This window comes from Coregonus lavaretus (assembly GCF_964263955.1).
Source record: "Coregonus lavaretus genome assembly, chromosome: 7".
NCBI classification, from domain to species: domain Eukaryota; kingdom Metazoa; phylum Chordata; class Actinopteri; order Salmoniformes; family Salmonidae; genus Coregonus; species Coregonus lavaretus.
The window spans coordinates 16,364,987-16,380,713 of NC_139994.1; the positions used below are offsets into that span (position 1 = coordinate 16,364,987).

Consider the following 15,727-nt stretch of genomic DNA (forward strand, 5'->3'; position numbering starts at 1 on the left):
TCTTTCTCTCCTCCCCACATCTGCTGTCACTTGTGCCTGTCCGACCAATCACATGGAGCTATTGATGGTGAGCAGGAAGTCATCCCCCAGGTCCCTCTGTTTGACCTCTGACCCCTTTGTGCTCCTGGAGTTTGTTTAGTAGTCTTTAGAGCACCTCCATACTTAAACATACTTCTGTACAGCATCCATTTTAGGAAGTCCCTTGGTTCTTTGTTGAAGGACTTCCTAATATGGGTGCCATATTTTTCTGATTTCAGAGATGCAGAACATTGATCTCACAGTTACTCAATAAAATGATCAGCTTTCACTTTCAATAGCATACTGCCCTCTTGTGGCCAGATGGAAGAATCACTCATCACCACTATTCAATGATCCCCTCACCATTCAATCTCTTATTAGTTCCATCCATTCTTCACGATCCATTCATAATGGGCACATTTCATAAGATATCTTATTTACATTTGATATCTTATTCATCATTGTGTTGTTATTGTCTCTCATCCCTGTGGTTTTTATGTAAAGTTGTGATGTGTGATATATTAGAGCCTGCCCAGACATGCCATAGTGTTGTCATCATTATGGACCTATAGCTAACTGTCTACACTGTCTCTGTGTGCCATAGCCTAGTTTGCATTAAGGTGAGTGAGAACTGTTTGAGTGGGAACTGTTCTGGGCTGAAAAAAAGCTGCTTTCTGTGCTGTGCTTGTCCCCCTCATCAGCTTCCTTCAGAGTTCAACCTCTCTCACATCTCAATATAAAAAGAAATGATAGCAGCTGTTGAAATTTTCCATGAGGTGTTGCATTATCCACTACAGCATCACTTCAATGCTAGGACATGGGGCACTGAACTGTGCTTCTGAAATTTATCTGGCTTACTACTGCTATAACCAACAGATTTGTCGTTTTTCCTTCAAGGACAGTGGCAGTATAGAAACAGAGTCATTGGCAATTTCAGTATTGCCTTTTGCATGATCAAAGAACTGACCATCTACTAAAAGCATGGCCTTCAGCAGAGCGATGCATGCAACTCTAACATGAGGCAAATTAACCCAACTGAAAGTTGGGGTTTCAAAAGAAAGCAGAGCGAGCTCTGTGTATCAGGTGGGGGTAACTTAGCCCTGATATGGATACATCCTCCATTATTAAGGTATCTAGGCCTACATATTAGGGCTAGGAGTATATAAAACATGTAATAACAATGTTTTCTGCCATTTTTCTTTCCCAGTAAAAAGCCAAAGAAACCCCAGAGAAGACAGATGTATAACAACCGGCTCAAGCCCCTGACCCTGGCCTATGACGGAGACGCTGACATGTAAACCTCCTAATCTACCCGTGACAGAATCATTTTACACTGACATCATGGAAACTGTCGTCGTGGGAACAGACAGACGGGTTGTCATGGAGACCCACCTTTGACCGTTCTTCTCAGGCTACCAGTGGGCGTGGCTTAAAATATCTGGAACTCTGGGAAGACTTACATTATGTCACCGATTTATCAACAAAAAAAGTGAATAAGAAGTCAGACAGAAATCGAATCATGTTTGTTCATTAGTAGCCTAGAATTTTCCTTCCTCAATATTTTTTATTAATTAAATTTTTGTATACTTTGTTTCACAAGAGCCTTCACAAACTCTATCTTCTTCTTAAGGAAGTCTGCCTTTGCTTATCTGCCATTTACTACTTTTTCTGTCAAATAAAAATGCCTTTCGAAACTAAGGTTGTTGGAGAGGGCCCTGAAAAAACAACGATTTTTGCTGCGAAAGCATAAGGCCCTCCTTTGCTACAGGTGCTCTGTTGACAATGAAATTAGAAACACTCAACGCTTTTTTATTTTGCCTGGAGAAAATTGCTCCCTCTCTATTTTTGTTCTGGACTGGATCCTTTTCCCTAGAAAACAAAACAAGAAGAAAGTGTCCTGATCTTACAGAAACGCTGTCAACCTTTGTAGGAAATCTCTGCCTGCCTTTCCATTTCTCTTCCGCTTTCAGGCGCAATATTGCACTATATTAGTGCAGCATGATTTGTACTTATGTCTAGGAAGCTGCCTCTCTCAATACAAGATGATGTACAGTCTTGTGCTAGAAATGTAAAGAAGTAGAAATTGTTTTAAAAAACAAACACTCACCAACGTTGGTTAAGAATATTTTACTTCTTTTACCTCTTGTATGTGATATGATGATAGGACGGACGATGCCATGTAAATAGGATCTATTTTGTGGGCACCACTTTACCTTTGTAGTATGGACAGCTGCATTTTACAGACACGGGTTCAAATAGTATCTGTTTTCAACTGCGCTTGATGGAGCTTGCCTGGCGCAATGGAGCCATTGGAATAGTCCCAAAAGTGCAAACCCCGCCCATCTGCCACTCCAGGCCAGGCTCAATTAAATGCTTAAAGTATTGGAAAGAAAACAAATACTGTTTGAACCGAGGTCTGAACATGTCTCATTCTCTGCCTGCCTGACTGACTTTATGTTTGTTCTCCTGTTGGTTTCTCTGACTGTTGCTTTGAAGGTTTATTATGGTTCATCATTTTTTTCCCTTTATTATCTTTATTCAACATCTCAAAGACCTGAATTCCATTAAATGTGCACTGCAGGGAATCCGGATTCTGCATGGCAGAAAAATCACATTGCTCTCGCACCATAAAGAAGCTAATTCAAAGAACTGTTGAATGTTTGTTGAGTGAAACACAGCAGCAATTCTATTTGACAATGTTATTGAAAGGGTGCATTTTCACAGTGCAAGAGCAATGTGATTCGTTTCCCCCATTGCGAGTTTGATTGAATCCGGTCTTAGTTGTTAAGACAGACAGAAGGGTGTGACTGGGTTTGTTCACAACGTCTTCTTTACCTTCTGTTCCATCAGAAGAGAGTGGGTTCTCTTTATATCTTGGTCTCATATCTACTGCTGTGTAACATCCTCAATCCTAACTAGAACAGCCTACTTGTATCCAAACTGCTTAGGCGTGTTGCTAGATACATATCATATGTGATCTCTCAATACTGTTCATATTCAGTGTGACTGTTACATCGGTTGAGAAATGAGTATGACTACAATGTCTACAATAATCACTCACACACATTTATGCTTTGTTCATTCTCCTTGTCTTGGTGCTATTCTAGAATGGGTTCTGTATTGCAAAAGCTAGATAGAATGTAGCCTAGGTAGCCACAATAACACTCCAAGGAATTCCAAGGAACAAATGCATCAAGGTCTTAGATGTAGCTCAAGCTTCTCATGCTAATGATGCAATGACATATCCGAAGAGTCAGAATCAGTGTCCTCTGTCTGAAAACAGGTTATATGCATAATATTGGCTATGGCAGACTGGCAGTTGGTAGTGCAGACTGTTTATTCAATGGTATAGATGGACAAACCTCATGTAAAGTAAATGAATCTGTTACAACCGTTCTATTCCCCAGAAAACAAAGAGGGTATTGAATTGTGGTGGTACAGACGGCCATACAGACAGACATTGATCATTTTGAGGAGTTTGTTGCCAGTTGGTCAAAGGAATGTTCACTTTTTTAAATTATGAGTTGTAAATAAATGAGTGCATAATGTTTTTATTTAATAATTATTTATGTATTATATATAAATATGTTCATTTCTTTTTTTATTGCGCAGTGTTAAGTAAAAAAAAAGTATCGAAGTGTGTGTGTGCGTGCGTGCATGTGTGTGTGTGTGCATGTGTGTTTCTGCCAATGTTTGTGTAATGTTAATGATCTTTCCTAAAGCGATACTGATGATTACCTTGTTAAAACAAAGTCGCAGAGCTCTGTCCTTTTCCTACAGGTTGTTTATATGTATCTGACCAGTTGTTGATAATAAATAAGAAAAACTAAATTGTGTCAATAGCCTCCATGAAAATGCTCTCATCATATGCACCCGTATTAAAAAACAAATAGGTTGTAATATCAGTGTACACCACTAGATGGCAATAAAATACTATTTAAGATGTCATTCTGACCATTCCCTCCAGCTAGTTCTTTGAAAATAAATGTATCCCCTCTTCCAGTGCAGAGGAATAGATAGATGTAGAAACACTCCGCTGAAGACGGCAGAATCTGTGAGAAACTCAGACCCTGGACACACGTAGGCTAGAAAGAGCTATTCACACACACACACAAACACACACACACACATGTCAGAGGACAGAAGGGGCTTTAGTGAAGTCTGAGGAATTGGAGCTATTCTACTATACGTTTAAAATCACACTCTCTCTGGCCTGGGTGATAGTGTGAATATGAGTCTAAGCTGGTTGTAAATGATCATACCTAGGATCATTTAGATTTTTGATTTTAGGACCCCTTTAGGTATAAAAATATATATTTAAAAAATATATTGAATTTGGCCTTACTGCTGTTAGCCCATAGAAACGCATTTCATAACAGATTCATACATGGAAAAACAGATTTTTTAACTGGTACCAGGGTACCTTCAGATGAGTATTGTGGGGCTTGTGGGCGTCCTAGAGTAAAACAACCGACACGTACGTGTTCGTGAGAGTCTTTCCATATTGGTGTGTAGCCAAAACTGTTAGGATGTTTTCGTAAGAATACCGATTTACGGTATGGTCTAACCAACATCGCTGTAGCTCGGCCACCTTCCACCGCAGATGAGGAAGGCCACTATTGACGGATGAGGTGGATTGAGACGCAGCCCATGCAAAACAACAAAATATATCCCTAGTTTAAATAGACAGATTTTGACAGGGATTACTTAGTCATCTTTGTTCCTAGGTGGAACGTAAAGCTTCCATGAGAGCGCCACTGCTACCGATTTTATGCCTTTTTGGGAATGGTTTTCCAGGCTAGTCATGACAGGATTGTGCTGTACATTTACAGGTAATTCCTAGGTAATAGTCTTGTAGATATTCTGTTACCATGTTGTTTCTATGTAAATTCCAGATCATTTAGGAAGTGTAACAAATGGCACCCTATTCCTTGTTTAGTGCACTATTTTTGACCAGGCCCTGGTGTACAGTAAATGACATTCCTCCACTGAATCAGTTGATTGTCCTCTCCTCTGCTTGTTAAAGTCATGTTTTGGTCTTAATCAGTCTTAATCAACCAGAGTCATCACACTGTCACAATTGTAATTATTGATCAGGGAGACTAACCACAGTCCGTCTGTGTGGCCTTGTTACTACCGTCCATTCAGCTCTTCTCATAATCATGTCTCCATCTCTCTGTGTGTGCATGCTCCTTAATCAACTTAATCAATTCACTTCCGTTGTGATTACACTTCTTGTCTCGACCTCTGAGTTATCAAGATCCAGGGAAAATGTGATTAAGAGAGAGAGGAAATTTGAAGCACTTAAGAGCATTTGGGCATATCAATCGCTCTCTCTCTCTCTCTCTCTCTCTCTCTCTCTCTCTCTCTCTCTCTCTCTCTCTCTCTCTCTCTCTCTCTCTCTCTCTCTTTGTTTCATTGATGACAGGAAAGTTATGTCTGTCCGCCGAGGCATGGAGATGAATGCCTGGCATCACTTTAAATCTCCAACATATAAAACTAAATAGTAGCTGGCTCTATTAGGTGAATTGTCTGTGTCTGTTTTTCAAGACATCAGTGATGTAACCAGTAGAGAGGCCACTGCCAACTACTACTCCTGCTGACGATGTCTGGAAGATAGATAGCCCGGACTGACAAACTTTGGCGAGCAGAACTTAGCTCCTCAGTATGGTTTTTGTCAGTTGAAAACTTTTTTGTTGCCCTTTTTTTGTGACCGCTTTCACTAGAAACATTTCCTTAACTGTCCCACTTGTCCCTTCCTTTAGAGAATGTGAAGTGCATCTGCAACACTTCATCCACAGAATGACAAGCATTCAAACATAGTTCTTCCTCTCTTTCTCTTCTCTTCCTGTCTTTGTCCTCTTGCTCCAAAAGCCTGCAGTCAGTCAGACACACACACAGTAACACACAGTGGGTCTAATTGTGATGAGGAGGAAGTACTCGATGGTGATGGCTGCCAGCTGCGTCCTGTGACTGTCATTCTGATCCCGCATTTGTCTCTGTCATCTCCAAGATCCCTCCTTCCGTCTGCCCGCCGCCTGCACGTTCCCGCCCGCCCACCTGACCACACATCCACATAAAAGACGTTGGCAGCCTCCGCCACAAGCTCCACGAAGTCCACGCTTTGTACCCACACATAGCAGATCGATGTGCCCACCCTCCCACAATAACAACCCACCAGGCACCCTCCCACTACCCACCACCCATCCCTTCTGGTCAGGGTTAAAACTCATGTTTGACTCGTCTGTCCCCCTCTGGGTGTGTAGTCAAAGCGGAGTGGAGTGGGCACTTCAGATGCCAGCTGGCTGATAGGGTGGCATAGGCATGGCAGCCACAGATCCCTGCCACCACCACATCATGGGTAGGCCTGAAGCTAAGGGGTCTGCTCCCCTCTCCTCTGCTCCCAACATCTGCCCTGACGATCGGGCAATGAGCCATGCCAGCTGGGCATATTCATAATACCGGACGGACCAGGCTCTGTCTCCTATACGTACTGCCAATGTCACTCAGCTCGGCCCACTGCCTCCTTCTTTTCTCTCCCTCTCGCCTTCATTAATCTTCTTTCCATCCCTTTCCCTTCCTTTGTCTCCCCGCCCCCGCCCCTGTCCCTGCCCTCCATCCTGGGTAGGACTATTAGGGAAGTGACTAGTCTGTAATTCACTGCCCGTTGCTCTGCCCTGCTCCCCCCTGCAGTGAATGGGCACCAAAGGTGTGCAAGGGGAAATTAGCACCACTCAACCTCCTGATTATCCCTTTAACAGTTAGAGTGTCTGTTGAAGAGAGAGAAAGAGAGGGGGGAGGGGGTTGCTTGATCAGGAGGAAGAGAAAGTTGCTGCTCAGTGTTTAGTTAACATAGCTCCTTTCAATGGATTCTCTCTCTCTCTCTCTCTCTCTCTCTCTCTCTCTCTCTCTCTCTCTCTATCTCTGGTACTGCAAAAATGACTAGTTCAATTGTAGCTCCTCAATATGATTCAGTGATGCTCTGTAGTGCCCTTGAGTATGCTTGAGCCCCGACATTATTCTCTTTCAAAAATGTTTCATGCTCTGAAACATGGCAGAGCGACTATTGCCAAGGACCTGGTGAAGGTCCTATGTGTTGTCTATTTGTGCGTCTCAATAAATCACATCGGGAGCATATGTTGCATATTATCCCCAAGAAAACATTGGCCAATTTCCCATTTTCTTTATTTCACTTCACTTCCTGATGAATCGCTGGTAGTGAAACTTCAACTTCAACCTGGGGCCGTATATGTCAAGCGTTTTAGAGTGCAGTGCTGATCTAGGATCAGGTCCCCCCTGTCCACATGTGTAGTCATATTTATTGTGATCTAAAAGGTAAAAACTGATCCTAAATCAGCACTTTGGTCACTTGATAGGGGCTCTGGTTTGTGGGCACCAGTCCTGCACTTCCAGAATGAGGGGTATCAGGGTAGCAGCAGGCCCCAGCCTGGGATTCAGCATCATGGCAGGCCTCTAAAGATGTATCCCCCTGGGTCTGGTGCTGCTGCAGCTGTTGAGAAAGCTAGTCTCTCTCTCTCTCTCTCTCTCTCTCTCTCTCTCTCTCTCTCTCTCTCTCTCATTCTCCTATGAAGGCTACCTGAGCCATTCAGAACAGGAATCCATCAGGCCCAGGGGTGAGTTATAGTGACAGTAGCAGATCGCTGCGATGTTGTAGCAATGAGATGGCCGCAGATTTATTCAACCAGAACTACCCTCCCTGTCTTTTCTTTTCACCTCTCCTCCTCTCCTCCTCTTTTTTCTTCTTCTCCAGGATGGCGTTTGAAAGGAAGAAGAGGAGAGCTATCTGTCCATACTGCCTGAAACAAACACACACTCAGCATGTGGTGCATGCTCCTTTAACCTGCTCTGACGGCGCGTTTATGTATAGTTTGATACTGCACAATAACAGCAGCACACACATACGTGCACACGCACGCACATGCATGCGCACATAGACAGTCTTGAATTAACTTTGTGCTTGTGGTAGGCAAGATGTGGACCATCCACATAATAAGACCACATGTTCTAAGATTCCCTCAAGTAGCCTACTTCTTTTGCCCTGTCTTCATCTTGAGTGACTTCAAAGTGTTCTGCTTAACCCTAACCAGGTCTTGAACATCCTCAATAAGGGAACATTTAGGACTTCTGTCAATTTAGGCTAATCTTTCACAGACTAAATTGAATTATATTTTTTAGACTGTTACTTAGGTCCATTTTTGTATGCGTTAGCATTTGGTTAGTCAAAATTGCACATAGCCTATAGCCTACGAGAAAACAATGTCATTGTCCAGCTGTGCTGGTTTATATGGCAGTGCTGTGTCCATAGCTAGTGAGGGAGGGAGCTGGTGCAATAGGCTAGTGAGTTTGTTTGTCCTGGAGTCATACTGTATACGCACTGTAGCTCTCTGTGAATGTCGGATCGTTTATCTCTATCAACCAACCCCACCACTCTACCGCCAGTCAGTAAATGAAAAGCTTTTCTGTCGAGCTTTAGTGGCTGTTTAAAGACTCTACTCTGTGATCCTTGCGTCTCGGACCAATCTTGCCCCGTTTTTTAATATGTCCCTCGCTCCTCTCCTCCCCTCCCCCCTCTTGTCTCTCTCATATTCTCTGTGGACAGAGCGAAGGTGTTTCTCTCAGCCCGGATGTGTTGTAGGCGCGCGTTTTCCAGAGGCGCGGTTATAAAGCGTCCGTTATTTATCCGACTCTACTTTAAACTGTTCTCCTTTTCAGTAAGGAACTGCTAGGCGAGCCTCACGCGCACGGCAGGCAGCAAGACAATCAAATCAACGACTGATCCCTTATGATTGCTCTGAATCGAATTTTCATCTTTCATTGAACTATGAGATTGCTTCAGCCCTGCTCTCTGGATTAATTCCTATGTAATCATTATTTGTTTCCCCCCAACTCGTCCGGTATCTGTCTCCAAGTGTAGGATAAGCTTGTTCTGTGGTCATGGGGTGTATAATTTCATTTTTGCCTAGGCTTGTGAGGGTCTTGACAGTTGTGTAAAAGCGGATACCGCGTGGATTTATGGTCTTCACAGACAAAGAGCCAGCGAAAGGAAACTAGTGGAAGTTTGAGACCAGGAAAAATGCAGGCGATGTGTTGGTGTGCCGTGTTACTCCTGACGCCAGCGGTTTATCTGGTGAGTAGTGCTTTTGTTTGTTTGTGTTTATCAGTACTTTGTCGTTTCATTGTTGTCTCGGTGTTTTGTAGTCATTCAATTACACATTTTACTACAATCTCATGAGTAAAAACCAATTCTTATGAAATGCACCTCACTGACAGACCTATTGATGCCAACTCTTCATTTCAGGGTCATGTCCTGTGCATTGCATAAAAACATTCCGTCGTCCTGTATCAGAGTACTGGGAGGAAATACAACTTTTTAAATTCCACTTCATCATGACTGAGACATGGCGGAGCGTGGGTTTTAAAACAGACTATTTAACAATTATGCGTTTCTATTTCATATCTGTGGTCTGTGGTGCCCAATTAATAGGACTAATTAGTCCAATTAATTTTTCAAAATGAATATATTTGGTTATAAGATTGAATAATGATTTAATCTTTGTCTGATATATTTTTTAAATACATATGTGTCAAAGAAATAACACATTTCAAGTGTAAAATTAAAATATAATTTCCCGCACTCTAGCTGAAAACGGACAAGAAGTGGTGCAGTTTCAACAAACCGTCTCATGGGGGCGCCTAAACAAACCAAAAACGAGCGGCAGGTGCGTCTGAAGGCTACACGTCAACCTGAAGGAACCTTTCAAATTCTCCGTTTCTCCTTTTGATATTGTCAGTAACCGTTTTTCCTTTCAGTCCGCCACAACAAAAATGAGCCCACTCATAGCAGTCATAATACACAACATGGAGGAAAGTTTTTCGTGCGTGGCCGGTACAACTCAGCTCCATCTTGCTGATCTCAAAGCGTGCATAATGTCATAACATTTAACTTATGCTAGGCCATTGAGTGGAAAGAAAACATGACAACACAGTTTTGTTAAAAAGTAACAGGAAGACTCAAACTCTCTCTGATATAAAAAAGAATGCCACTTAAATATTTCAAATAAAGTCACTTTCCAAGTAGGATATATTGTAATTTAGAGTAGCCTAATGCCTTCACACAAAGTGTGTTGCCTAACCTTCTTTTCCCTATTCCTAACCCAGATTACTTGGCACTAAGACTATAATATTTTCTTTCCACTCAATGGCCTACACCTAAATGAATCCGCCTTTGATTCTTACTGGAACTGAGCGGGGATTCTCTCCCTTCACTCACTCACTCTCTCTACGCAACTCAAAATAAACGTTTATTCCTTTAAGAGGCTGTTCATATCAGGTCTACCGCAGCACTGTGTCAAACTATACTGTCTGGTGTTAAAAGGAATGTAAGTAAAAGGTTTTGTAATATACAGTTCGCAACACCCACACCCACACGCACGCACACACACACACACACACACACACACACACACACACACACACACACACACACACACACACACACACACACAGAGAATAGATGGTCTTCTGTCTATTTCCTTTGAATTTACCACAGGACATTTTTCCCCAACACATTGTAGATTTCACGAAATAGGCCTATTCAACTGGGTTCTCTTATAACTGTCCTATTGACATTTCAATAATGGTTTAAAATATTTCATCTGCATAATCCTCACGCAAAATGACATTTAATCAAACTAAAATGATTCTAATCAAGCTAATTAATTTACTGGTTGTTTTCTATCGGCTTGATTGAGTAGGTTTGAATTGCGTAGCAAATTTAAATTAAAATTCAGAAAAACAGGTCGTTATTGTTAGTTGTCCGTGGGGTATTATTTTACCACGTTATCTAAAATGAGTCTGAAAACTTCCATGGCGCGTTAGGCTATGCTTAAAATGTAGCATATAGATAGGCCTACAAATAATTGTTCAATTTGTGACACATTTACAGGAAGATATCCTATATAATTATTAAGAGTGAGGTTTTAATCAATTCCACAGCATTATAATAATTTGAGAGTGCTTAGGACATATACAATTCAAATGTCTAGCAACAGTTAGTAATCATAATTAAATGAATTTAAATGTAATCTAAATTTTGCGTTACAAATGGGTTTATTTGATTATGGGCTTTTATAAGGATACAGCTAGACTATCTTGTAGGATGTGAACACCAACATCTCAAATGCATGACCTGTAATTTTTGCTACATAAATGTTTCTTCGATGTAAACATAGATTTTTATACATTTCCCTATATAAAGGAATATTAGCGTCTAATAGATTGGGCTCCTTAGAATCTTTCTTCCCTTTTATTTGACCTCCTCTTGCACAGAATTGCACCTCTGAATTTCAATCAAACGAGTCAAGAAGCATTATCAAGTGGATTTTCACGTTCAGCACCGGGAGCTGTCCATGGTTCTGATATTCAAGACGGTTGTTTTACGCGCCTTAAAACAGCCGGGTAGAATGCGTCCCAATTGCACACATCATTGCAGTGGGACGGAAAATGTTTTAATAAAGATGTAGGCTTGAAGATTAAACCTGAATTCACATAAACCTAATAGTTCGAAATGACACATTTGACAAGTGCCATTTGACACTCTTCAACTGTTTCCCCGCCCTAAAAATGGTTTGTTAATTTAGGCATAGGCCTAGGACTACTTGATTTTACATTTGTGGTAATGTTTTTATTTTTGATCAATTCAATACAACGGAATATGCATATTCTAAGGTAGGATTTATTTTATATCTATATTCAAATTGATTAACCTAGGTTAAATCTGTCTTTTGATTAATAAAAAAGGTAGGCCTATTTCAGTCGACCGTAAAGAGAGGATAATCTTTGATTTTATTGTCTTATAGTTGCGAATTGGTTAATGTGAGTTGAATTCTACACCTGGATATCTGCTCTCACCGTGTCTGCGCTCCACTAAACCTAGATTATTATTTTCCAGACAGTTAAACTGTCTGGTTTATCCATACCTATGAGGATTACCGTTGAACTTTGACGGTTTTATTTCGTGTTAAAAGCTCTTGTCTCGTCTCTAAGCCTCTTGTCTGAGCGGGGCGCGCCTTGACCTGGATAGCACTGTGCTCGCTCTGAAGAATAGTTGACGGTATTCAGTGGTATAATACAGATCGTACCTCTCCGCAAGGGCGCCATTCACAAATGAATATGGTCACCTACGGCTACAAAATGTAATTAAAAAAAGGATTGTATTCATTTCTCGGCTTAGTTGGGAGTTGTCGGTGCCCTCCTGGGTGCGTGTGTGCGTGCGTGTGTGCTTGTGTATTTTTCTGCGTCTTACTTCTGATCAAGCCAGCTCCAATACAACCCAGTCAGATATTTGACATTCTTTTAGGGTAGTTTTGCTCCCAGCAGAGTGACTGCTGCTGATACTCTGTTGACTGACAGCTAGTGTGAACAACATCATGTTCTCTGGCCTTATGACTTGTAGCAGGGTGGATCCTATTGCTGCAACACAGGGCTGTCAGTGTGACTGGCAGGTGTGTGTGTGTAACAAGTATTGCGATACTGGTATTGTCCTGGCCCTAATTGTTAGTAGTTTTAAACCATCATAACAGGTTGGAGATGTTGCGACCAGCCCTGCCATAGCAAGCAGTCAGCGCAGTGGGAGAGGCAATGCCACACACAGATCAGTGTATGGGGAAATATTGCTTACATTTGAGCCTTGTCAGACAATATTACATTACATCAGCATAGAACAGAAAGTCTAATTTTCATTACCATTTATTGAGCGATATACAGATGTAGGATCTTCATTTGATCACCCTGTTGCAGGACAACTTCCTTGCAATGCAAGACATGTTAAACTTGAAGTGTATTTGAGGATTAAAAAGGCGTCTGAAGTTTGTAATTTCCACTTTGAAATTTCAGACTTGATTTTCCCTTACGAAAAATTGATCAAGCCCTACAACAATTTCCATTAATTATAATTCACATAATAATTCACATTTCCTTTTGCTGCAAGATTATTTTCCTGCTGTAGCAAACTGGCTAAAATGAAGATCCTACAGCAATGGGAGAGGAGAGAGAGGATGCTACACTGAGATCCTACACAGAGCACACTGTGTATGGAAGAGTATGATGTTGTCAATTCTGTTGAATTAGTTGCATCCCAAATGGCACCCTATTCCCTAAACTGTAGCACTACGTTTATCCATTAAGTCCACATACTGTAGGCCGAGAGCAGAGCCGTAAAGGGGCATGGCCGGAAGTTGTCTCTTAGCACACAGCACTATAATCCTGTATTAAAACCCCAGCCCCTTCACAGCACAGCCAAGTGGTCCGCTAGCAGCTCTGTTACATGTGAATTAACAGTCGAGGATCTACTTTAACTGAGGAACTCAAGTAGCTCTCGACCAGCATTACAACACAGCGAACTGTCTCCATGCCCGTTGACCATCCACTGCAATCACATTATCTTGGATGGAAATCACACTTTAAGAGGAATCTGTGATTGCTGTGAATATTTCCTAGAAATGACTCATCATATTTCTATGTATGCATCTGTTATTAATTAATATCAATATGTCAGCATTATGGTGTATTGCCATTTGCTTGGCCCCTTGATATAGCTGAGGTCTTATACGGTTGACTCATGTATTTACATAGTACACTTCATACCCAACATCCAATTTTGTTAGATTTCTTATTGAGTTTTCTTGAAATATGAATTCTACTTAAAATTGAATAGAATTACGTTGATCTCGGGTTGAAATCTAGGTTTATATGTGAAGGAAAATAAATATGTTGTAAGTTGAATTAATTTGGTATCTATCCTATTTAGGCTCTCTAAACATGCTTCAGTTTAGTACTGCTGACCTTTGACCCTTCGATCAGAGAATGAAAGTGTCTCAGAAGAGAACCCCCCCCCCCCACCTGTGTGTGTGTGTGTGTGTGTTTGTGCGTGTGTGACTCAGAAGACCCCATGGTGTACCTCTGTAATTGACACCTCAAGGTGACCTGACCCTGCTGTGCTCCTCTACTGAACTGCTCTTGTGGTCCACTGATGATGACACGCCTGGTGGCCCACTTATGATGACACGTGTGACCTGTGGGCAACACTCCTTTCTCCTTTATCAACACTTACTCTGTCTCCCTGGACCAATAACACCCTGCATGGGAGACAGTAAGATGTGTGTGTGTGTGTGTGTGTGTGTGTGTGTGTGTGTGTGTGTGTACTTGATCTTGGTTTGGGGCAGAAAGTCAATGATAATGGTCTATAGTTATTGGAATCGCCCCTTGGCGGGCGTTGGTTAATTTTTGACTGCATGGATCATTGCAGTTTTGTTTATTTAAATCCAACTGGGGGACAGTTTGTCATATTTTATGGTGTTTTAATTGTAAAGTCTTTCATTGATGACCGGACCCCTAACCTCCCCGTACCATCTAAACAACCAAAACAACCCTGACCCCTGACTGTGCAGGCACTGGGGATCTGACATGATGTGTGTGTGTGTGTGTGTGCGTGCGTGCATTTTTGCGTGCATCCATGTCTGCTCGTACGCGTGCATTCTATGTGATTAATGACAACAGCCTCCGTCTTTCTCCACCATGCACACCTCCAGTTTTTCAATCGCATTCAGAGGTCAGCGGTCATAGTTGGAACTAACCACTGAAAGGCGCTGACCGTTTCTGTGAAATATAACTGAGGCCTGGCCTGACCTGAGGTTTGATCCTTTGGGGGACTCTTCTCTGTCTGCTCCACTTATAGCTCCTCTACTCTGCTATTCTCTCTCTGGGAACTGTGGGAAGTCTATCTGCAGCCCCTTGATAGGAGGAGCTTTGTAGCAGACCTACCTGGGTTCAAATACTATTTTTAATTATTTAAAATACCTTATTTGTGCTTGATTGCACTTGCCTGGCACAATGGAACCAATAGAATAGTTCCAAAACTTAAAAACCTCACCCATCTGGTACACCTGGCAGGCTAGAGCAGACGGTCAAAGTATTTGAAAGATTTTGAATAGCGTTTGAACCCGGGTCTGCTTTGTAGAGCTGTAGAGCTGCTTGGGAAATTGTTTTTAAAGGCAGGAAATGAATGAGATGACCCACTGACAATCTGCTTTACATGGCCAGAGTTACTCTGAGGATGCGTCTGAAGTTTCTTTAGTGCTCTGAAAAGATAAATGTGTTTTGAAAGCTGAAAGGGACGTTTTTGTTGTTGGCAGAAGCATTCAACAATCTCCATCGACATTGCTAGCATTGCCTGTATAAAATGTTCAAGCTGGATTTTCTGGAAATAGCCCTTGTCTTGCTTCTTGCCTCTGTCTTGTTTCCCAGTATCCTTCCTTAGGCATATTTGGTCGTTGTAACATGCCAGCACCATGGAAACAAAGGCATTCAGTAGACTGGGATTTGTTCCTGCCTTAGTGAATAGCTGTAGTGAATGGGTGTTGACTAGTGATGGGATTTGTACCTAACGGGAGTGGTGATGGATTGCATGAGTCTGCTGATGGGCTTGATTGACCACTTTAACAGAGCAGAGATCAGACACTCTCGCTTGACTGGGTCTATGTGGCAGGGAGAGGAAAGGGGGAGGAGGGGTGGAAGGGAAGAGGGGAGAAGCACTCCTGCTTGGCTGGGTCTAGGAGGAGGGGAGGGAAGAGGAACAGGAGGAGGGGTGTAAACTTCCGTCCCTCCAACACACCAGTGGTGATGGATCTAT

General features: G+C 42.0%; 2 protein-coding genes across 2 annotated transcripts in view; both read left to right on the forward strand.

Moving 5' to 3' along the window:
* Nucleotides 1-1,316, forward strand: part of LOC311132194 (thrombospondin type-1 domain-containing protein 7A-like) — a gene marked incomplete at both ends in the record, with an annotated part of 209,378 nt that extends 208,062 nt beyond the window's left edge. The window contains 1 exon segment of the mRNA XM_084165414.1: nt 1,226-1,316. Coding sequence (XP_084021540.1) covers nt 1,226-1,316 — 91 coding nt within the window.
* A 7,796-nt stretch (nt 1,317-9,112) lies between these two features.
* Nucleotides 9,113-15,727, forward strand: part of LOC311132316 (neurexophilin-1) — a gene marked incomplete at both ends in the record, with an annotated part of 39,067 nt that continues 32,452 nt past the window's right edge. The window contains one exon of the mRNA XM_084165565.1: nt 9,113-9,166. Within this exon, the coding sequence (XP_084021691.1) occupies nt 9,113-9,166 (54 nt within the window). The remainder of the gene's footprint in view (nt 9,167-15,727) is intronic.